The 24,258-nt window shown below is 42.1% G+C and overlaps 1 protein-coding gene and 1 long non-coding RNA gene across 2 annotated transcripts in view; one reads left to right on the forward strand and one right to left on the reverse strand.

Moving 5' to 3' along the window:
* Positions 1-1,184: 1,184 nt before the first annotated feature.
* si:dkey-106n21.1 (solute carrier family 23 member 1) overlaps positions 1,185-24,258 on the reverse strand; it is a 66,961-nt gene continuing 43,887 nt past the window's right edge. The window contains exons 8-12 of the mRNA XM_061676479.1: positions 23,080-23,333; positions 18,740-18,904; positions 15,801-15,909; positions 2,904-2,999; positions 1,185-1,888 (exon numbers count right to left, since the gene is read on the reverse strand). Of these exons, the coding sequence (XP_061532463.1) occupies positions 1,695-1,888; positions 2,904-2,999; positions 15,801-15,909; positions 18,740-18,904; positions 23,080-23,333 (818 nt within the window). The 3' untranslated portion in view covers positions 1,185-1,694. The remainder of the gene's footprint in view (positions 1,889-2,903; positions 3,000-15,800; positions 15,910-18,739; positions 18,905-23,079; positions 23,334-24,258) is intronic.
* Positions 16,682-18,150, forward strand: LOC133402325 (uncharacterized). Its single transcript, XR_009768504.1, has 3 exons — positions 16,682-16,698; positions 16,785-16,825; positions 16,991-18,150. It is a non-coding gene; the product is annotated as an uncharacterized LOC133402325 (long non-coding RNA).

The raw sequence follows: 24,258 nt of genomic DNA on the forward strand, positions 1-24,258 counted from the left end.
AAGAATTGGCCGACAAGACACAAATAACCACAGTCGCATGTGTGTTTTCATCTTTGCGTTAATGCCTGAAGGCTGGTTTGGTTTGAAGCCAAAGTTAAAGGTTTAAAACAAGGGTTTGGGTATCAAATTGGGTTTGACGCCAAGTTTAAGGTTTCAAATGAGGGTTTCAAACCTGGGTTAGGATTCCAATCAAATATTGAATCGAAGGTTTGGATTTCAATTGGTTTAAAATTTTGGTTTTTAGCCGGGGTTAGGCTTTCAGTGAAATCTGGATTAGGGTTTGAAGTGAAATTCAGGTTTTTAAAGAAGCGTTTCAAATAGGGTTTTAAACAAATGTAAGGATTTCAAATTACAGTATGAAGTCTAAATTAGAGTTTCAATTTAGAGTTAGGGTTTAAAGCCAAGGTTAGGGTTTGAAATTAAGCCTCGAAGCCAACATTGAGATTTTTAACAAGGATTTACGTAAATTTCCAACAGAGTATGCAAGCAGCACTTCCGCGTTTGTGGTACGGCGGCGTGTGAACTTCTGGTCGCCAGGCAAACACAGAGCGGTAACAATGACAGCATCAAACTCACCAAAAACGTATACTCGCTACAAAATCATTTAAGACTCGTTCACTGCCAGGCCTCCATGTTAACAGGGATACTTGAATTCAACAGCCGTCAATGGCAGTGAATGAGTTTAATGAAACACAACTAATAATAATAATAAAAAGAACAATTACAAGCATATGCTACTGGTGAAATCACTGGCTCGATAGTTTTGTGATCCTCCCTGACCGAGGTTTTGTGACGGGAGCGGCTGGTGGTGGCGGTTGGCATCGCAACGATGGTAAAATTGTCTCGATCACTGTTAACTGTCCATCTTCTTTGTCGTACCGGGTCACTGTTGAACAAGTCAAAATTAAAAGCAGAGTTGAATCGCTGGACATAACGGGTTGCACACCGCACTGTTGGCCGTAAGAGTTATCCCTTCGTCTTTAAAAAATAAAAAACTTCAGATGAAATTTTAAACTCAAAAACTACCAACACTGAACTATTGAATATACCTATGACCTATATCTATAATATACCTATTATCTCACATTTAAAGAATGTTATTTTTTTGTTGGTGTTTTGTTCCTGCTGCCCTCGTGTGGTGAAATGATAAACTTTAATATCTGATGACATATTTAAAAGGCATTTATTTATAGATTTGTTTTTTTTTTTTTTCACTTTTCATTTTGGCTACAAAGTCCATCATCTGTACTTTGGCTTACATTTAGTACAATTGTTAGTATGAAGCACTTCTTTATTTATTTTTTCTTTTGTAAAAATACAAACATTCTCAGGATTTTTAGTGAGAATAAAAATGTTAAGAGTTATTGAAACAAAAACTGCTAAAACAATAACAAAAATGCTCTGTATTTACCATATTTTCATCAAATAGTGAGCGCCTTCTAATAGTAGACACTTCGATCTTCCCGGAAGTTACTGTAAATTTAAAAGCAGAACGTTATAAGGAACTCGAGCTAACAGACGCCTCCTTTGTCTGCAGTTGAGTAAAAAAAGGGGGAAAAAACGGCCCCGTTTGCAACCATTTGGAATTTCATCACCTTTTTTCTCTATTACTGAAATGTAGTAACATCCATTATGTTGCATTGTCTGTCGACTTGTGTGTTGTGTGTCAAATGAGGTTAACAAATAGGAAGCTGTCACAGCGGGGCGGCCGGCATCGCCTGCGGGCCGCTCTTGTACGACGGCAGGAAGGGCAGGTAGCGGAAGACGCGGAAGCGTTGCCAGATAGCGTCGCAGAAGGGAATGTTGTAGCACGACTGGTCGCACGTGGCCTGGCTTCCCTCTTTTGCTGTCTGCTGCCACTTGCGGAGGCCTCGCTCCTCGGTGCTGCCTGGAAGATAAAGAGGAACATTGCGGGGTGGTTAGTGGATTCGTTTGAGGACAATTCTTTTTTTTGCGGAAAAAACTAAATCCCCTTGCAAATGCGCACTGCTTCAACCCGCTTCCAAAAGCACAGTCAGTGTTGCCAACTTAGCGAATTTTCGAATAGAATCCCTCTAGTGACTGTTTAGAAAAAAATCAACTCGTGCCTTTAATTCTCACTAAAAAACAGACAAGTTTTTTTTTTTTTTTTTTTAAACATTGTCTCTGAAAGAAGTTTTTTTTTCCTATATGAATACAAATAAATTTATCAGAAACAGTCTAGTTTTTGAAATGTGGTGTAAACACTTTCCTTAATAAACAAGTATTTTAAATGTTCAACAAATTTAGTTCATCTTCATCTTCCTAACGTGGAAAGAGATGGGACAGGGTGCAGCAGAGGAACTTGGAGATTCAGAACAAGAACAGGTTGTATTGAGCACATTTGCAAGGACACACAGGATTGCTGTCTAAGAAAAGTTACACCAGGCTTATGGAACAATAAAATCATGCAAAGGTTATATTAAACTTATAAAGGTTATATTGGTAACCATTACATGGTCCAGATCAATGCTGAATACAAATATATGCTGAGATTCTGCGGTTAGGTGACTTTTTAAGTGAATATCAGGAGGTATTTTTCGTAGGGGGGAAAAAAAACCTTAAATAGGTGACATCACCATTAGTGAATTGCAAATAGGCAGGGGGTCGCTGTATCCATAGAGAGAACATATTTATAGGTTAGTGTCAGGAAAGATCAATTCGAACTCAAAAGGGGGGGTGGGGGAAGCATAACTTGTTGTCAGTGTCATCATGTTATTGTCATTTGATTTTTCTATACATGTTAAGGGGGGAAATGCTTAAAATTAGAAATCAGATTTTATAGAAAAAATGGGAAAGGACATTTTATTTTAAAGAAATATCAGCCAGCCCACGGTATGTGGCTGTGTGCTGATGTACTTGGGAACGAGGCACTTGGATCCTACCTGGAATGGTGTTGTCCAGGATGAAACCGAAGAAGCCGCCGATGAACATGTGCGTGGTGAAGAGCACCACAATGATCTGGTCTAGCTCTTTGACTCCTTCAAAAGATAACACACAAACACGCACACCTTTTGTGACATTCGTAAAGGAGAAATGTGATCAGCATTAATAATGGACATTCACAGAGGGCTCAGAGGTCAGGGTGAGTTGGGGCCAATTAAAGCAGTGGTCCGAAAACTTGGGGGTCTACAAAATTTGCAATAAATTATTTTGTTGAATTTCTAAAAAAATACAGACATACTGACTGTACAAACGGTGGGCTAATAAAACATTTACTTTCTTAGCTTTGGGCCCATTAAAAACTATTGGTTGTGACTTATCACATAACATCAATGCACGAATAAAGTCGAATAGTGTCATCTTTTCCAGAATAAAAGAACTAAAGCCATCTTTTCCAGAATAAAAAGCGTAATATTAATTATTATTATCGCGATCAGTTCTGGGTGTACTAGGAAAAACTAGCGGTACAAGTAAGCAGTAGAATTAGTCATGGCAAGTTAGTTAGTTAGAGCTCTCAGTACCATGAGGCACGCATAGACCGCAATTGCGGTTTCTATAATCTGTAGGTGTTTACGGGAGCGGGTGATTGGCCCACTCCCCAACCCCAGCACCTGGTATTTCATGGTGGTCTCCCATGCAAGTACTAACCAGGACCAACCCTGCTTAGTTTCCGAGATCTGACGAGATCAGGCACTCCCAGGGCAGCGCACGGGATGTGATGACAAGTAGTAGTAGCAATATTATTTGTACCAGTATAAGTAGTAGTCTTAGAAGCTACTTTGTACCTAGTAGTGGTAGTAACAGTGATAATAGAAGTACAGTAAGTAGTATTAGTATTCACTATAGAAGCAGTAGTGTAAGTAATTGGAGAAGTAAAAATGATAGAAGACGTAGTGGTGACAGCAGTAGTCGTAGAACAAGTAATAGTAGTAATGATATTTATTTAAAATTAATAATAATAAATAGAAAATATATTGTTATTGTAGTCGTAGTCAAAGTAATTAGCATTAACAGAAGTTGTAGAAGTACAAATTGTAGTAGTAGAAGAAGTAAGTTTTAGTATGGGTGAATAGTATTGATAGTAGCACCAGAGGTAATTAGTAGTAGCAGAACTTGTAATAGTGGTAAATCGAAGTGTTTTTGAAAGCTTGAAGTCATTCCAATTGGAATTGCGCTCACGAAAAACAGAATTGCTGAAAAAGCGAATGAACGGAAAATTTAGACATCTGACTGCTTTGAATCCACTCAGGTTTATTTCACATTAGACCCACTAGTGCGGTCAACTGTGCAAGTGTAGCAGCGACTATGCGGAAGCGTTGCTTCAGTTCCAGCGCGCAGGTCAAAAGTTCAGGACCTCGTCTCAACTCGTCTGGCGGGCGGGCGGGCGGGCGAGCGACAGTCGAGGGAGGGAGCGAGCCGCGGGGCCCTCCTGCGGCGAGCGTTGTTTATCTCAGCCGGGCAGATTACAGCCGATGACACGGGGGGCCGGCAGCGCCAAGAGGATTGGGGAAGCTAAGCGGCCTAGTCCCGAGACCGGCAGACCGGTCCCACCGCGGATTAGCACTTTCCTCAGAAGATACCAGGATCAACTTCTTATGTCAGCGCCCCTTTCATCTCCGGCAGTGGCGTCGCACTTTGGCTCCAAATCTCGGAGTCGTCACGCTGAAGCGTCTCCCCGTCCACGTTTGTAATGCCTCTCTCTCCAAAGGTCAGATTGAAAGAGGGCACGCTCGAGCGCTGCGCCGTGTCGGATGCTCTGATATGCGTTTTAAAAAGCGCTGGGCATATCTGCAGTGGGAAAAGTATTCGTGTGTCAACAAGTAGTACAGTTAGTAGTAGAACCAGCAGAGGTAGAAACAGTACAATTAGTAGCAGAAGTATTTTAGTAATAGAAGTAGAAGAGTAGAAAAAAAGTAGTAGTAGTAGAAAAATAATTAGTTCTAGAAGAAAAAGTAGTATATTAGTGTGAATACCTGAAGAAAAAGTAGTAGTAGGCCATAGTGGAATAGTAGCCGTAGTAGTAGTTGAAATGGTAGTAGAAGTTGTTGACGTGAAATTAGAAATAGAAACAGGAGAGGAAATAGTTGTAGAATTTGAAGTAGTAGATGTAGAAATAGAAGCAGTAGAATTAGCAGAAGTACTGTTGTAGTAGAAGAGAAGTAGTTGTAAAAATAAGTAGTAGTACTAGTAGGGGAAATATAATTAGTTCTACAATAAAAAGTAGTATAGATACTGTATCTCTCTCTACACACACACACACAGAAGTAGGAGAGGAATGGTAGCTTTTGTAGTAATAGTAGAAGTTGCTGATATGTGAAATTAGAAGTAGAAACAGTAGTAGAAGTAGAAATTGTTGTACATGTAGAAATAGAAGTAGTAGTGGTAGTACATTCTAGTAGTAGAAGTAAATACACTAGAAGCAGTAGTGGTAGAATATGTAGTTGTAGAATTAGTAATAGCAGTACAACTACTATTACTAATAGTAGAAGAGACATAGAAATAGAAGCAGTAGTCATAGAAAAAGGTAAAGGAGAAGTAATATTAGTAGAAGGAGGAACACTAATAGAGGAAGTAGTAGTAGTGCTAGAAATAGTAGTAGGACATTCTAGTGGTAGAAGTAAAAACAGAATTTATAGTAGAATTAGTAGATGTAGAATTAAGAAAAAAAAGTTGTCATAGTTGTGATACGAGTTCGATAGGAAGTAGTAGTGGGACCAAAGGCAGTAGTCGTAGCAGAAGTAGTAATAGTAGTGGAAGAACTAGAAATAGTAGTAGTAGTAGTGGGTCTGAAAAGTTGAGTCTAGTGTGAAATTCCTCATCCCTCTTCAAAGTGAAATTGAAAGAATTACATATTAGTGGCACTTGTGTTCATAGCTGAGGAAGTACTAGTAAAATTAAAATAGAAAATGTCTCCACTAAAGCACTTGATGACGACAGGTGTTCAAATCCATTTGTTCCTTAAGTGTTGATGTGAGCTGTCATAGGAGCTGTTCAAGAAGTAACTTGTCTGAAGTATCCGAGCCTGCCCCGCAGCTGATCCTACGTATAATTAAGACAGAGAATATTCACCGCCCCCCCCCCCCCAAAATGGAAGCTCACACCCGAAGAGGACAAGAATGGTGTCTCAGCAACGCCTCCGGCCGTCATGAACGGAACAGAGGACAGGACCCAAAATGCACGACTCCAATACAAATGGACAGTTTAAAAAAAGAGAGGTTTAATAAATGACCAGAGGTCGGTACACAGGCAGGCAATCCGAAAAAGGCAACAGTATCCAAATAATGTGAAGCAAAGAGGCAAGGTCAATAATCAGAACAGGGTCTAGTCTTACTTGAGTCGGTGACGTGGAAACGAGGAATGCTGGAACGTGACAACTAGGTACAACGAACTGGCGACAGGAAAGAATGAGACACGAGGTTAAATGTATGGGGTAATTAGGGTAAACGAGGCGCAGGTGGGGAAGATGCTCTCAGGAGCAGGTGTGTACGAGACAGGGGGAAGACAACAACCCTAACACCCCCCCCACCCCCCCCTTAACGGCCGACCCCAGACGGCCCCGGAGCCCCAGGATGCGCAACGTGGAAGTCCCGAATGAGGGCGTCATCCCCGATAAACCCAGACTGCACCCATGAACGTTCCTCAGGCCCGTAGCCCTCCCAGTCTACCAGATATTGAAACCCCCTCCCCCTCAGACGAGACGACAACAGCCGCCTCACCGTGAAGACAGGGCCCCCATCCACGAAACGGGGGGGGGGGGGGGCCTGGAAGGCGGGACCAGAGGAGACTCCCGGGCGGGTTTGAGCAGGCTGACATGAAATGCAGGGTGGACCCGCATCGACCTTGGGAGCCTAAGCTTCATGGTGACAGGGTTGATGACCTTTGTGATGGCAAAGGACCAAACGAACCTGGGAGCGAGCTTCCTGGACTCCACCCGGAGTGGAATATGCTTGGTGGAGAGCCAAACTCGCTGACACACTTTGTAGTAGCCGGTGTCCCCCTACGGTCAGCTGCGGTTTTGTAGGACCGGCCTTGGCGTAGCAGCATCTGGCGGGCTCGCTCCCAGGTTCTCCTGCAGCGTCTCACCAAGGTTAATGCAGCTGGAACTTTGGATTCTGGGGCTACGGCAGGAAACAGAGATGGTTGGTAACCATGCACAATGTGAAAAGGCGATAGACCAGTGGATGCAGAGGGGAGAGAATTGTGAGAGAGCTCGACCCAAACCAGTTTCTGAGACCAGGATTGTGGCTCCTGTGAAGTGAGACATCGGAGCCCAGTCTCCAGGGGCATCATGTACAAAGACTTGCGTGGATTTCCTCCTAAAACATGGTGTACGCTCAAATCCAGAAAAAGTACGCACAAAGATATTCAGATGTATAATCCAAGCACATTTCCTTCGTACATTCCAATCAACGTGGAAATGAGCGCACATGTTGGAGGAGACGACTCCTCCCTGTCCACGCCCACATTTGAATATGCCAATCATATTTAAATGAACCCTGCACCTGAGATGCCGATCTCTGCATGATCAGAAAAAAAGGAAAATGAGCAAGGTAATGAAGAAAAATATTTTTTCTGAATGTGAAGTGGAGGCACGCAAGAAAATCCTCTTTGGCACGCTGTCCTACGGCGTTAACAACACGCGAAAGAGGAGTGAATGGGGCAGCGCGTGTGCGGCTGTCAATGCTGTGGAGACAGAATAGCGCGCACACGCTGAACTAAAAAAGAAGTGGTCAGACATTAAGGTGGATGTGAAGCGGAGGACAGCTGCCCACCGCCAAAGTGTGGCCAAAAAAAGGCGGAAGAACCGGCGCGGAGGGCCTCACCCGTTCGAGGAGAGAATCGCTGCGATCGTGGGTGACGCTGCTCTCTCAGGGGTGATGGGAGGACGTGGTTGACTATGATCACCCCACAAGGTTAATATTATGTATTTTTATAACTCATAACAAATGTGTTCATACAGCAACTACACTCAGCCCTGTGAGATAAAGGTTCATGCGTAAATGTTGTATGTGTGGTATTTGTACTAAATCTTTTGAATTCAAATAGAAGCACATCAGCATATCAAAGAGGATATCAAAAACTTTGACTCCTTTTTGATTACTCAATTTATTATTTTAATACACAGGAGAGGACACGCCCACTGACAAAAAAAATCATGTTTTTTTTTTAGGAGAAGAGGGGTAAATTATGTCAATTTTAACACATTTTAATCATGTGCAACCGATGTACATGTTCAAATGAAGTAAATTCAAAGGACTCTTTTTCAGTGCATGTGCTGGAGTCACGAAGTGATTGTGAGGGTAATAGGCGGCATAAATGATCGCCTTGATCAATTAATAGGTGTCCTCACAAATATCAGTGGTTCATTAAATACACTAATTAACAAATGAATTCTCAGTCCTTGCCTCAATTGCATTGTTGAAATCAAATGTTGCCGGGCATGAATTGTTCATCAGTGCTAATTATTCATGTCTCTGGTGTGCAGATTTATGAGAACAGTTTCCCAGCATCACCTCCAAGTGTCACCAAAGCACCAAAAGCTGCAGAAACGTGCGTACGCCAGCCGTGCAGTTGGCGTGACGCACCGCACATTTCCACGGTCATTTCACTCTTGATACATCTGAACTTTGCCGTGAAAAAGAACGGACGCCACGTTTTGTGCGTACGCACCTTTTGTACATGAGGCCCCAGGTCCTGGTTCAGCCTCTCAGTTTGTCCGTTGGTTTCAGGATGAAACCCAGATGACAGACTGACGGTAGCAGCTATTAGACAGCAAAACTACTTCCAAAATCATGAAATGAATTGGGGGCCCCTATCAGATACCACATTCTTGGGAAAACCTTGCAACTTGAATACCTGGTTTATCATTAACTCGGCAGTGTCTTTAGCTGAGGGGAGTTTCGGAAGTGCAATGAAGTGTGTGCACACTTAGAGAACCTGTCAACAACTGAGAGAATGGTGGTATTTCCTTTAGAGGCCGGTAATCCCGTCACAAAGTCTGTCTGACCAAGGACGTTGTGGTATTGGCAGGGGTCGCAACTCCCCAGAAGGGTGTTGACGAGAGGGCTTGTTAGCGGCGTATACCTGGCAAGCATTGACGTAATTAATAACATCCCTCCTAACATTAGGCCACAAAAGCGCTGTTCGACCACAGATTGCGTTTTGGCAATGCCTGGGTGACATACAGTCCGGTTAGTGTGAGCCCAGTGGATGACTCTTCCCCTCAAGGTCGGAACCACATAAAGCCGAGTGTTATTCAGAGCCTGTTTTACCACAGTTTCAACGTCCCAAACAAAAGCAGAAATAAAACATGACTTGGGCAAAATAGTCTTAGGGTCGGACAAAGAATTATCTTCGCAGAAAACACCGGACAAAGCATCCGGCTTACCATTTTCAGAACCAGGTCGGTAGATCTTGTGAAGAACAGAGCCCACCTAGCCTGCCTCGCATTTAATCTTTTAGCAGACTTAAGATACTCAAGGTTCTTGTGATCTGTCCATACTAAAAACGGAATCTGTGCCTCCACTCCACCAAAGCCACCTTGACCGCCAGCAGTTCACGATCACCTATGTCATAATTTCTCTCAGCTGGAGTCAGTTTTTTAGAGAGATAAGCACAAGGATGTAACTTACCATCCTTGAGACATTTCTGGGAGAGCACTGCTCCTATTCTGGCACCTGACGCATCAACTTCTACCACAAACTGCTGTTTGTGATCTGCCAAAGTGAGGATGGGAGCGGAGGTAAAGATCGATTTTAGTTTCTGTAAGCCTGACTGACAAACCAGGTTCCACACAAAGGGTCTGTGTGGCGAGGTAACAAAGGCGAGGCTATAGAACTGAAATTTCTAATGAATTTTCTGTAGAGATTTGCGAACCCTAAGAACCTTTGTACATCCTTGCGTGACGTGGGAGTGGGGCAATTAATCACGGCATCGACTTTGCAAGGGTCCATTTTGACTTCACCTTGAGCCAGCACGAAATCCAGAAAAGAAAGACGCCTTGTGGAACTCACATTCCTCAGCCTTGACATAAAGTTCATTCTGCAATAACCGCTGCAACACAGAGCGGACATGAATAATGTGAGTCTCCTCATCCGGGAAGAATATCAAAATATCGTCCAAATAGACAAAAACATACACATTCAACATGTCACGCAAGACATCATTGACAAGGTTTTGGAAAACGGCTTGAGCCTTAGTGAGTCCACAAGGCATTACCAAATACTCGTAATGTCCCGTTGGTGTGTTGAATGCTGTTTTCCATTCATCCCCCTCCCTTACCCTGACTAGATGATACGTATTTCTTAAGTCCAGTTTGGTGAAAACGTTGGCTCCCTCCAGGAACTCAAAGGCAGTGGAGATGAGAGGAAGAGGGTACCTGTTTTTCACAGTTATCTCGTTGAGACCCCGGTAATTGATACAGGGTCGCAGGGTCTTGTGATTTTTGTCCACAAAGAAAAATCCTGCTCCCGCAGGGGATGAAGCTGGACGAACGAACCCGGCTGCCAGTAATTTTTCCACATACTCCTTCATACCCTTGTGTTCCGGCCCTGAAAGAGAGAACAACCTCCCCCATGGAGGTGTGGTTCCAGGCAGCAAGTCAACTGCAGTCATAAGGTCTGTGGGGTGGAATGGATTTGGCTCTGGAGTTGGAAAATAAATCTTTAATGTCATGGTAGCAGGTGGGCACTTGAGATAAGTCAGGATCCCCAGATGGAGTTTTTGGAATTTAATGAGAAACATATCCCTGAACATTACATGGAGGCTTGAAACAGTTCTGGGCGCAATTGCTGCCCCATGACATAACATGCCCAGAAGACCAGTCAATGTGGGGGTTATGTAATTTCAACCAAGGGTTCCCTAAAATAAGGTCATATTTCATAGCGACAAAAACATGAAAACTAATGCGTTCCGAGTGAGAATCGGGAAATGTCAATGTGAGTGTTTGGGTGCGGTGAGTGATCTTGCCCATAAAACTGCCGTCTGGTGTTGCGGTGGCATTTTACTTGAAAGGTTCAAAGGTGCATACGTCTAACGAGGAGGGAGTTGAGAAAATTTGCATAAGAACCAGAGTCAATCAATACAGATGTATGAATCTCTTGATCTGGAGAGCATAATGTCACTTTAAGAAGAACCCGGTTAGGGTCTTCCTTCATGAAATTTAGGCTCACCGCTCTCGTACCCTTGTTACCGGCACAGGCAACATTGACGTGACAGTTGCTCACGGAATGACCCAACTGACCACAGTAGAAGCACCGCCCTTCCCTCAGCTGGCGTTGACGTCCCTCAGGGGAGAGACGGAACCTGCTCAGTTGCATGGGTTCATCCGTGGTGACGCGAGCCAGTGGATTGAGACCGGCAACATGGGATCTGCCTTGGTTTGGCTGGTCACCGAGGCTCGTCCTCCAAGTGCGTGGTGACGCGTTCCTCCGCCGATCTACGTCCAGCTCGCGATCCAAAAGCCTTTTGTCAATTTATACGGCAAGAGCGATGAGAGTGTCCAAGTCGGTCGGCAGGTCTAGTGGGACCAAACGATCCTTGACGGCGGGGGATAGTCCTTGAAAAAATGCATCGAGTAGTGCCCTGTTGTTCCACTGACACTCAGCTGCTAGAATGCAAAACTCAATCGCGTAATCTGACACCCTGCGCTTGCCTTGTTGTAAGGGGACAAGGGTTGCCCAAGAATGACACGCCCAATGGGTGCCCAAGAATGACACCCGGCAGAATTGCGGCTCCATTCAGCAGTAGCCAACGCCTCCGCATGACCAGTCAGGTGGGAAATGACAGAAGCCATCTTTTCCTGCTCGGTGAGTAAGGCAGCTACCTGAAGCTCAAAGTGGAGTTCGCACTGCGTGATGAACGGCTTAATATTCCCAGACTCTCCAGAGAACCTCTCCGGTCGAGAGAGACAGCAGTGGATGTGGCAGGTGGCGGCATGGTCACATGGAAACGATGGTACAGTGGCATCGGGTGCTGTACCAGCTGGTTCCTTCTTCTGAACCATATTCATTAGAACTTAAAACTGTGAGGCCACCTGTCTCATCGTAGTGTCCTGATGCTCTGACAGTCCCTTAAGATGAAGGTGGAGGGCAGCAAGCTGCTCATCCTGCTTCAATATGTGTTGACCCTGCGCTTGAAGGGCTTTGCGCACCCGGTCTGAGTCTGCTGGGTCCATATTATGGCCAGTTCGTTCTGTCATGAACAGAGGACAGGACCCAAAATGCACAACTCCAATACAAATGGACAGTTTAAAAAAAGAGAGGTTTAATAAACGAGGAAAGGTCGATACACAGGCAGGCAATAAGAAAAAGGCAACAGTATCCAAAAAACGTGAGGCAAAGAGGCAAGGTCAATAATCAGAACAGGGTCTAGTCTTACTATGAGTCGGTTACGTGGAAACAAGGAATGGTGGAACGTCACAACAAGATACAACGAACTGGCGACCAGAAAGAATGAGACAGGAGGTTAAATGCATGGGGTAATTACGGTAAACGAAGCACAGGTGGGGAAGATGCTCTCAGGAGCAGGTGTGTACGAGGACAGGGGAAACACAACAACCCTAACACACACCCATGACACCGGCAAGCCGTTTGAGCATTTATTCGTAGTAGGAAATTGAATTAATTCTTAAACAGCTTTGTGGAAAATAATGGACTGAATTATGAATGAAAAGCATTTATTTGATATGTTTGATAAAGGGCCATGTACCAATGCGGCAAAACTGCACTAGTTGACAACAATGCGCTACTTGTATTACTCGTGACAAGATAATATTCTATGAGTTAACATTTATAGCTTCACTGGTAGATGTCAACAAGTGCACAGTTTTGCCTCACTCAGAACAAAGTTGTCATAGGGTATGCAGAAATGTCACACAGTAGTGGGAAATGTGCCCTAGTTTTTCAACTAGTGAGCTGAATTATCTTACTACTGAAGTCAAATAGCGTACTAGTACGTGGACTTTAAGATGGATTTCAAGGGTATCTAATAAATTCCCGACCGGCTTGTCATAGCGTCCCCTAGAGGCCGAGCTGCCGGGGTTAGAGCTGACAAAGCCAGTTACAAACATCCGTTTCCCAAAATCCTCACTTCAGCCCAAACAAACAAGCAGTCAAAAGCAGACGTTAAGGCAATTAGGCTCTTCAAATCTGGGCCAGTGGACTCAAAGGTGAGCGAGCAGCCATTGCCATCTGGGACCCGTGGGATTTGGGAAGAAGGACTCCCGGGTTTTATGGGAGATTAAGGGCTGGCGCTACCGCTGCCATCCTGTTGAGGTAATCTGACTGCCAAGACGCCCGTTCTCCAACACACTACAATACATACAAGAGACGCAGCTCAAAACTCACGACAACCTGAAACAGTACAAACCAATATCACACGTAACTAAACATAGTTCACTTATATGGTGCTCGCCAGTTGTTTAGTGCGCTACAGATTTCACTTGTATGACATGCACCACTTATTTGATGTGTACCAGGGTTCCCTTGTTGTGTACCAAGGCCCGCTTGTTTGCCGTGTTCAAGAATTCACTAATTTGGCATGAGCCACTTGTTTGGTGCATTCCAAGTTACATTTGTTTGGTGCATTCAAGGACTCACTTATTTGGCACGCACCACTTTTTGGGTACATAGCAGGGTTCATTTGTTTTAATGCTCACCAGTTTCGGGTCTTTGGTGCACCAGAGTTCATTTGCTTAGTGCGCACGACTCTGTCACGCAAGAGGCTTTACATGATTAATGCGCACCAGGGTTCTCCTTGTTCAGTGCACACCAGATTTCTCTTGTTTGGTATACATAGACGTATGTCCTTGATGTAAAATTTAAAGAAAAACTATATTTAAATAGATTTTTTTTCAGGCGGCACAGTGGACGACTGGTTAGAGCGTCTGCCTCACAGTTCTGAGGGGCGGGGTTCAATCCCCGGTCCCGCCTGTGTGGAGTTTGCATGTTCTCCCGTGCCTGCGTGGGTTTTCTCCGGGCACTCCGGTTTTCTCCCACATCCCAAAAACATGCATTAATTGGAGACTCTAAATTGCCCTTAGGTGTGAATGTGAGTGCGGATGGTTGTTTGTTTCTATGTGCCCTGCGATTGGCTGGCAACCAGTTCAGAGTGTACCCCGCCTCCTTCCCGATGACAGCTGGGATAGGCTCCAGCACGCCCGCAACCCTAGTGAGGAGAAGCGGCTCAGAAAATGGATGGATGGATAGATTTTTTCAATAACCAGCAGTGGGCGTGCCTAATTATAAGTGTTGTCTAAAATTTCATGTTAATATTAGTATATTTAGACATTTTTTGAGCGGTTTTTTGGTGGTACTTTACAGTTTTCACCCTGTCCCTAGCACAGGGTTTGGATATATGAAGCTCTATCTTTCGACTAGAAAATGCTAAAATGGTGTACCTTTTACCATAAATTCCTTAAATTATAATAGAATTAATAATTTCTCATCATATATACAAAACATTTCAAATTCTGTCTTTTATTTTTACTAAAATATGTCTGTCCCTTAAAGTTGCTGTCATTACCGCCACATTGACCATTTTCAGAGCAATCAAGTTTATTCAAAATCTGATTCTTTAATTCCCTGTGCCATTTTGTCTTGTCACTCAATCACATGCTAGGGCAAAGAGAAGTTATACATTTTGATAACTGGAAGCGTAAGTTTTTTTCCTCATTTGTACCTTTAAGTCACATAATATTTTTATTGCATGCCATTACCAAACGGCTAGTGTTAATGTTTAAAGATTTTCCTGTAAAACCTTGATAATCATATACAAATGTTGTACAGGACTAGCTAGCTAAAAGAAAATGTTAAGATAACTCTACCAGCATAGCACAGTTCGCTAAAAACTTTGAAATGTCATTACCATCACATAGTGCAGTGTGGTGGTGATGACAGAAATGAAAATCAAAAGTGCCCGAAATCAAATAACCACCCACAACAAAATGTAGACATACTGAAAAAGGCAAAAGAGGCTTGGAAAATAACCTAAATGATAACCAAGGCTGCTCATTCCCATGTGAGTGCAAATAGATCAAGCCTGTCTGTGCTGGTTTTGTCTTTCCGCTGAGGCTGTTTCAATCATGCCTATCTATGAAGTCCAGTTGCTCGTCTACACACCCTTGTTCACATGCCAGGCTTTGGCGATATAAAAAAGTGAGAGCTCGATAAATGATTTCAAGCTTTTTTCCCACCATTAATGAAATAAGAAAATATCCACAAACACAAGTGGGAAAATGTATTATGGACAGATTTTAACAAGATTGAAGTTTTTGGCCAGAGTTGTAACGGGTGTGTTTGTTGCAAACTAGGGCAGCACGATATTGTGCTTTTGACTCCCATGCCGTGAAACAATCAACTTTGCGTCACGTAGTCCTTTTGCTTGTACAAAGCTGTGGAATTGGATGGCATATGTCAAATGTGGTGATTCATGTGCAACTTCCACATCAGACTAAGGCATATAAAAGAAAACCAGTTCAATATTTGTTAATGATCTTGTCCAAAATAAATACATTAAAAATTAAATCACATTTGTAAAATTAAACCAATTTTAAACGTATTCGAATGAATGAATACAAAAAATTAAATGACTCTCTACTGTACCTTTATATATTTTTTCAAACTAGAAAATTTTAAATGTTTACCAAATTAAATGTAATTAAACAAAAGTGAAATAAAAATATAAAATACAAAACCAGCCATGTGACTACTGCCTTAAATTCTATGTTTATTGTTTTTTAACTCAATTAAATTAATTCTAATAAAAATGTAGTTAGAAAAAATAAATACAATTAAAATGTTAAAAAAAAAGAAAAAAAACATAAAATCGACTGGTGTTACCTGTGTCGATGATGCCTGGGTTGGAGTGAAACCACGTTGGCAACACAAGACCGTTGAACGTGGAGAAGCCGAGGATGAGCAGGTTACGAGACGAGTTGAGGTCCACATACTGAAGACATAAAAAGAGAGCATCTACATTTTACCAAATTTATTGGCAGATGCAAGCTATTATGCTGCTCTTGTTCTCATTGCCTCATCTGAAATCCATTTAGGAACATGCAATGTGATATCATATGGAATGTTGGCAAGGAGAGAGAAAACAAAATCATTCTGGAGTTTTAGGATTTACTGTCGCTGTTGAGTTATTTTTATTTTTTTTTTTTATTTTATCAGCCTAACCAAGTAATGATCAAGTTATATTCTGTTGTAGAAAAAAACAAAAGTTTTAGTAAAGAGAATAATATTTTTTTTTTCTCAAGAAGGTCATGTTTTTGAGGGAAAGGAGTTGTATATTTTTTGAGAACAGTCATATTTTTCAACCTAAAAGGTAACATTACAAGAATTGAGTCAGTTTTTAGGGGAAAAAAAGTCAAAATAATGCAGGCTAATGTGTGTATTTCTAAAAAGGTAATTGTTTGTTTCTATGTGCCCTGTGATTGGCTGGCAACCAGTTCAGGGTGTACCCCGCCTCTCGCCCGAAGATAGCTGGGATAGGCTCCAGAACGCCCGCGACCCTTGTGAGGATAAGCGGTACACGGTATGCATGTATAATTTAAAACTTACGAGAGCAAAGTAGTATTTTTCCAAAGATAAAAGAAAAACATTCGTGAGAGACTACGCATGGACAATGTGGGAAAGACCTATTCATTTTTGTTTCTGTTTTTCTAGAACTCCTCACCAAGTTGCTTCCCCGCTGCTAAGAATTCTGGGAACCAGGATAGGAATGGCGAATACTGCTGTGAGGGATGAAATCAAACAAATGCTTGTATGAATTCTCTTTAAGTCATCATGTCTCTTTCATGAGCTTGTTTTTCTTTTTTTCAGTCATACTCCAAATCATTTCCACATGATGTGGAGAGGGCCCGGTATTTATTGCTTACTGTTAAATGCCTGCAAATAATTTCTTCCCCTTGAAGTGTTAAAATGCAAAGGGCCTGTTCATGCCTTATGTCTGTGAAAATAGATACACTCGTGTGTGTGTGCGCGTGTGTGTGTGTGTGTGTGTGTGTGTGTGTGTGCGGTCTTTCCAGGTCAAGCACTATAGCAAGGTCATATCACCTGACTGTGGGAGCACCAGGGAGGATGTGCCCCACATCCCACCCCTAAAACAACAAACATGGCCTGTTTTCCATCTGAATGAGCAGATGCTGATGTCTATTTCTCAGCCAAAATTGAAAAACAAACATCCATTTGAAAATATGATGAACTACAAAGCCTAAATAATTTAACAAAACCACTATTTTTTTAAACTATATACAGTGGTTCCTTGATTTACTTGAATTGTTTCCGTGACAAAGCTCAGAACTCGGTTCACTTCAATTAATACTAATTAAATTAATTGAAATGCCTTTAACCCCTTTCAACTGTTATGGTCTGAGTTTTCCTTAGATTTTTCGTATTTTCAGTTTTGGTCACATTAAGGTCTCGTTATGTTTTTGGGTGTGCTTAAGCTTATTCCTTTCTTGCCGAAGTATTGGAATGGGACAGGGGGTGTTGCTGACCATTCACAGAGCTAAATAAGGGAACACCTGAGTCCTGATTCGACTCATCCATTCCTCTAGAAAAGCCTGCCACCACTTTGCCCAAAAATTCTGTCGAGTTCAGTAGTGCTTACATGTGTCTGCATAGTAGTTTATCTCCAGTGGGCTATGTTTTTTTTTTTTTTTTTTTTCTTAATCAGTTTTTGCTACCTGCTACCCCAGAGCTCACTGTGGTGCCTGCTACTTCCTTCTCACCCACAGATAAGTTCTCCTGCCTTCCTTGTTTAATTCGATTTTTAGCTAAAATGGTTTGTCTCCTTCAAATAAATTGCTAAAGGCGATAGTTCTTTGCTTTTCATGGGCCCGCTTGTTTTTCCAGCCATAACAGAATTTTCCGGCCGCAAATGGGCCGAGCAGAGACGATCTCTGCCCAAAGAGTTCTGGTAATGAAAGGTCTACAGCAGTTAGCCGCAGGAGTGACTCAGCTTGGCAATAAATGACCACCATCGTTGCCCAACTCACTGTCCCAGCCTCAGCAGAAAAGCCCTTGGACCTAACGATTGCCCATACCATCTCCGCTACCACAGGAACCCCACATCGCCAAACCCGCTAAGTATCTCGGTAACTTAGGGACATGTTCACAATTTCTTCACCTGTGTTGTCTCGTGTTTAGCCAGCAACCAGTGACTTATGTCATCAACCATGCAGTGAAAAACTGCGTTTATTATGAGTCTGTTGTTAGACCAAGCTTCAGCATGGGCATTGACAATCTCAATTAACAATCCAGGTTTATGCTCCAACTACATGCCGTTCACTCAAAAAAAAAAAACGTTTTTGATCATCCTGTTAAGGGCAAATAAGAAACAAGTCAGCTACTCACTTTAAAGCGAGGCCGTTTCAGTTTTGTATTTCGGTGGAATGAGTCAGCACTACAAGGGTTGTTTCTGAAGGGTTTATCCTTCAGAAGTGGTTGGACTCCAACACAGGGCTCCATATGAAACATGTACCCTGTGGGTGAAGCAAGGCTCCACAACTTTTATCTGAACTGGACTTCTTTGCCATTGATAAACTGCTTGCCCTAGTAGGATATCATGTCAACTAATATATCCATCTCTTTCAACTGTAAGAATGACTGGGATGTAGCATATATCACTTTGCGGTCCCAATACATCTCCCAAAATAAATGTACTTGTGGGACACTAATACGGGACGCAACTATTTGCCGTATGCAGGCAGTATATAAATAAATGACAAGAATGTTTGAAATGCGTATGTATTATATGTATAGTGTACATTTACCTGTAGGTTCGATATTCCCACAGCGGCGATCATTCCAAACATAATCAGAAACATGCCTCCGATAACTGGATCCGGAATGGTAATAAAGATAGCGCCAAACTTCCCAAAGATTCCCAGGACAATCATAAGAATTCCAGTTGTCTGCAGTACCAGTCTGCTACCAACCTGCAATGTACAGTGCAAGGGAGTCAAACGTCTTTATCATAAGCAGAAAAGAAGCATGTAAAAAGGATAAAGCCTTTGGAGAGTTTCCACAGTGTCGGTCGTGGGTCAGGGTTGCTGTGGACTTGGATGCGGATGGGTGACATGTCGAGTGCATCAATTGTACGCTCAACATGTTAATATATATTTGCCAGCGTCAGGCTAAAACCTTCTATGTCCAAATTCAGTCAATTTCATATTTTTCACAAATCAATACTATTGGTCAGTCCCTTCATGGGTATATGTTATTTTGACTCATTATTGACAAATATAATGTGTTGAAAATAGTTTGCTCCCTTTGATGATGCAATGTTAATGGCTCAACAAACATGCAGTTTTTTTTTTCTTTTGGTTGATGGTTTTGGAGATAAGAGGTTTCTGCCCAACGCCAGAGACATTTCACAGAGGAGTCTCAAACAATTTCATGCAGTCCTTTAAAAATCAGTAGTGTTCGTGGCCTAACTTGGAAAGTTTAAGGAGGATGGGTTAAAAATAGGAAGGAATGACGTTGGGGCTTTGACCACAGCAATATTGGATTTGGATTCCATCCATCCACCCATTCCATTTTCTGAGCCGCTTCTCCTCATTAGGGTCGCATAAGTCCACATAAGGAGACAATCTGAGAACCTGTTTTGCTAAATTAGCCACATATATGCCACTCACTCAATCGAGATACATTATGTGAGGAGCAGCCCGAGGTCTGCAGCGATGGGAGCGATTTAATCAGAGCCTTCTCTTTGGATCAGTAAAGCCTTGCCAGCTCCAAGAGGTAAAAACAAAACAAAAAACATCAATGATCCAGTTCTAATTTTGGCTGTCATATCAAACCAGTGTGAACATGAACGGTAAAAGAAATAAAAATAATTAGCGCCTTGGTATCCCTAACCACCAAAACCTAACCCTACAACTAAACCCTAACCCACAAATCGTAAAATCGTAACCATTCTCCAAGATAATTGGGGTTCAGCAGAGGGACTTTAGCTCTGATTGGGACAAAGAGGTGACTGAAAAAGCCATGAACATGATTAAACAAAAAGAACCACAATCATAACCTACAGTACCCCTATCCAATCCGAAACCCTCAACTCTCTAACCAACCATAACTGGCTCGCTAACCTTAACTCCTAACCCTAACCAAACCTAACTCCAAACCTGAACCGCAGGCAACCTGAAGCCTGGGCTTTACCTTCTCTATCCACACCGGTACATTTAACAAGGCGCGTTCCAAGTAGAATGTACGACGTGACCCTGGTGTATCCTTCGGAAAGTTCTCATCGCGTTACGTGATAGAACTGACATAAACTCATTTAGCAGGAATTTCTTTTTCAGAGAAAGTGGGGAGGAGCAACACGAGCTGCCGCAGAGGGAAGTGTTTGCTTGAGTGTTAAGGCGTTTCCTGTTAACACCGCTGTCATGTCAGATGGAAGTTAGAAAAGTAATGAACATCGGAAATGTGCCGAATCAGGCTTTTTTTTCTTGGTGCATTGACACATGCTGCTGTTGATGTTGAATGACAGAAGTCAACCTGAGACGTAGGGTACAGCCCCTGGGTGATCCTCTGTCTACCGCAGGACTGACGTTTCGTCTTCACATTGTTGCTGTGTAATGAAAACCATGCTGTCATGCCATATTTCTGTTTTATTTCAGGATCAATAAAAAAAACAAAAAACAATATAATTTCATTTCCTCATGTGGCCGCAGACGCAATTAAATGATTATAGGCAAATCAGTGGATTTATTAGCTGCATAAAACATCCAACTTGTACTAATAATTGTGACATTACAAAACTGTTATGCCTTTTATTGGCTTTCATTGTTGCAGTTTACTACAGCCCACAGACACCATCGTTTACACTGGTAACATAAGGGTTTCAAGACAGGGCTTCAAATTAGGTTTCTAAACCTGGGATTCAAACCAGGATTAGGGTTTCACAAAATTGGGTTTCGAGCCGGTCTTCGGCTTTCACACACGCGTTAGGCTTTCAAAGTAGTCTTAAATCAGTATTAGGGTATCAAATTGGAGTTTCAAACGAAGATTTCAAACCAAGTGTAGGATTTCCAAATAATGTTTTGAGCCACGAATAGGGCTGGAAGTTTGGGTTTCACTAAGGTTTAGAGCACTGTGTCAAACCGGTGGCCCGGGGGCCAGTTCCGGCCCGCCACATCATTTTATGTGGCCCGCGAAAGCAAATCAAAATTGCTCATTGTGTTCTGGTGTAATACCATTGAGATATTTGCAAGCATTTTTTTTTGTTCCCAATCCCCCTTTGAAAAGAAATGGAATAGTTGAAAAACATGTTCTTATAGCCTTCTGATTTCAAAACAGGTTATTCATCAATGTGTTGTGTGTACTGTATGAGGTAATCTTTCGTTTATATGGGTTCACAGTCGTAGCGGCCCTCTGGGGGAAGTCATAACTACGATGTGGCCCGTGACAAAGATGAGTTTAGAGTATCAAATTAGGGTTTGAATGCCCTGTTGTACAATTTGGAGTAAACCACTTCATTGTGAAAATATTCCCCAAAGTTCAAACAATTCTGGGAGGTTGAAAGTCATGTGAGACTTCCACATATCTCATGAGACTCCTCTTTAGACATTGCTGCGTTAAACGAATAACTTGGGACACGTATGCGGTTAGAAATTAGGGGGAGAAGCTTCGAAATGACCACAAATTAGTATTACGTGGACGCTGCCGCTGACAAGCAGATGACTGAGGCCGCTTCCTGTAATTTTGTGATCCTTCCAAGTAAAACAAACAATGACAACCCTGGTTTGTTCCTTGGAAAAATTCTCAACACTCCACCTCAGTGGTTGACACTCATAGCCTTTGACAGGAACTCTTCTTACATGGAGAAACTGGAGCGGAGAGAGAAACTGTTTAGCGATAAGGAGGTGCATACACATTTGTTTCTTTGGTACAGGGAACCAGGACTCGTTATAATCTTTTGAACTGTAAATATAATCCAAACTACAACCCCAATTCCAATGAAGTTGGGATGTTGTGTTAAACATAAATAAAAACAGAATACAATGATTTGCAAATTGTGTTCGACCTATATTTAATTGAATACACTACAAAGACAATATATTTAATGTTCAAACTGATAAACTTGATTGTTTTTAGCAAATAAACATTAACTTATAATTTTATGGCTGCAACACGTTCCAAAAAAGTTGGGACAGGTGGCAAAAAAGACTGAGAAAGTTGAGGAATGCTCATCGAACACCTGTGTGGAACATCCCAAAGGTGAACAGGCTCATTGGGAACAGGTGGGTGCCATGATTGGGTAGAAAAGGAGCTTCCCTGAAATGCTCAGTCATTCACAAGCAGAGATGGGGCAAGGTTCACCTCGTTGTGAACAAGTGCGTGAATGAAAAAATGTCAAAATAATGTAGGCTAATGTGTGTATTTAAAAAAAAAAAAAAAAAGTAATTGTTTGTTTATATGTTTCCTGCAATTGGCTGGCAACCAGTTCAGGGTGTACCCGCCTCTCGCCCGAAGATAGCTGGGATAGGCTCCAGCACGTCTGTGACCCTAGTGAGGACAAGCGGTGCAGAAAATGGATGGATGAATGGATGCACTAAACTTCCCAAATGTACCTATATGCGTTTTTTTTCTGTGACACCCATCCCCAGCTATTTGCTGACAAAAATCACCGAACATATTTCCATTTTTCCACTTCGCAAGATACTAAAAGGTGGCGACAAAGCCCTGTCTAAAAAGGAAAGTAGTACAGTAATTGGTCCAAGGAAGTATATTGAAGTGATACAGCTTGACTGAGAGACAAGCGTTGTTTGTCGGGGAGGAGCAAAGTTTAGCTTGGGTTGTTACGGAAAGTCTTGATACGCTGTACACATGCACATTCGGTGCATTTTTTTCCAAACTCAAATAATCTGGAAGTCATTTATTTCAAAGATAATTTTGTAAGATAAGTTTGGAAATTAGATAAAACTGTTCTACTATCAGTTTGGGTTATATTCACAATTAAAACTATTATAATTATAAACATTTCAGGGGGGCATCAATTACTTGTGGTTTTTCCTTATTTGCAGCATGGATCGGTCCCTATCACTGCAAAAACTGTAAATTTAAGATATCTTAAATTTGTGAACCGCAAACCAGCAGGGTTTCACCATACCTTGGTGATACCGAGCGCGGCGATGTTCTGACTGTAGGAGGTGGTCCCATTGCCCGTCCCCCACAGGCCAGCCAAGATGCAGCCGATGCCCTCCACGGCGATGCCGCGGTTGATGGCGTGAGTCGGTGGCGGCGGCGCGCCCGATAAACGGGCGCAGGCATAGTAGTCGCCGATGGACTCCATGGTAGAGGCCAACACTCCCGCCATCATGCCCAACACCGACGACATGCTGACGGTGGGCAAGCCCCACTGACCTACGGATGACGGGTTTATGGATTAAGCATCAATTTCCCAGGAATATTAGGGCATACGTCACTGAAAATTACACTGAATTTAGACCAGAGGTCGGCAAACTTTGGTGCTAATGTTTTCATTTTCAAACACACAGATGGGCCATTTCTTTCACAGATAAGTTTAAAAAATAATAATAATAAAAAAAAAGAGTTAATGTGTCATAAACCAATCAACCAATGACTTGATTGTACTAATGAACCAAAATAAACCAAATTAATATTTTTTAATTCACCAGTGTTAGGAAAATGCTCAGTGGGCCAAAACAATAAAAAAAAAAAAAAAAAAAAAAAAAAACAATGAAGTGGGCCAAATGTGGCCAGTGAGACACACTTTGCCCACCCCAAATTAGACATTGTAAAACCACCCTCTTTTTTCTTTGCTACACCAGTAATGTTAATGGTTCGAAGTAACCCAGTGTGTTTAACCCCCCCCCCCCCCCCCCCCCCAAAATTAATAAATGAAAAATTCCCCACATTTAGAATGTGTCACAACTGATTAGATCATTTTTCTAAAATGTATCTTTAGCATGTGTAGGTGCTTTAACATTTGCAAATACTGGTAATTGTAAATGAAAATAAAAAAATAATAATAAAATATATATATATATAAAATAAAAAGAAGAAAAAAATGTTGAGGCCAACCAAAGAAGTTTTCTCCTTTTTCTGCTTTTTTGAGGGAAAATAAATTCTTACACGCATCAGTGTGACCTGCCACACAAATATTTATGGACACCCTGTTATCATCAATATTACATTTTAAATCACTTTCAGTTGGACTTTCTTTGATGTCATAAGACACAACAGCATGCTTTTGTTCTGACAAATAACCCCTCTTTTGGCTTCAGAGGAAATCCTTTGTGGATAATAGTTTTTGATTGTAACTTTG

Source organism: Phycodurus eques, chromosome 5 (genome assembly GCF_024500275.1).
Source record: "Phycodurus eques isolate BA_2022a chromosome 5, UOR_Pequ_1.1, whole genome shotgun sequence".
In the NCBI taxonomy this organism is placed as follows: Eukaryota; Metazoa; Chordata; class Actinopteri; order Syngnathiformes; family Syngnathidae; genus Phycodurus; species Phycodurus eques.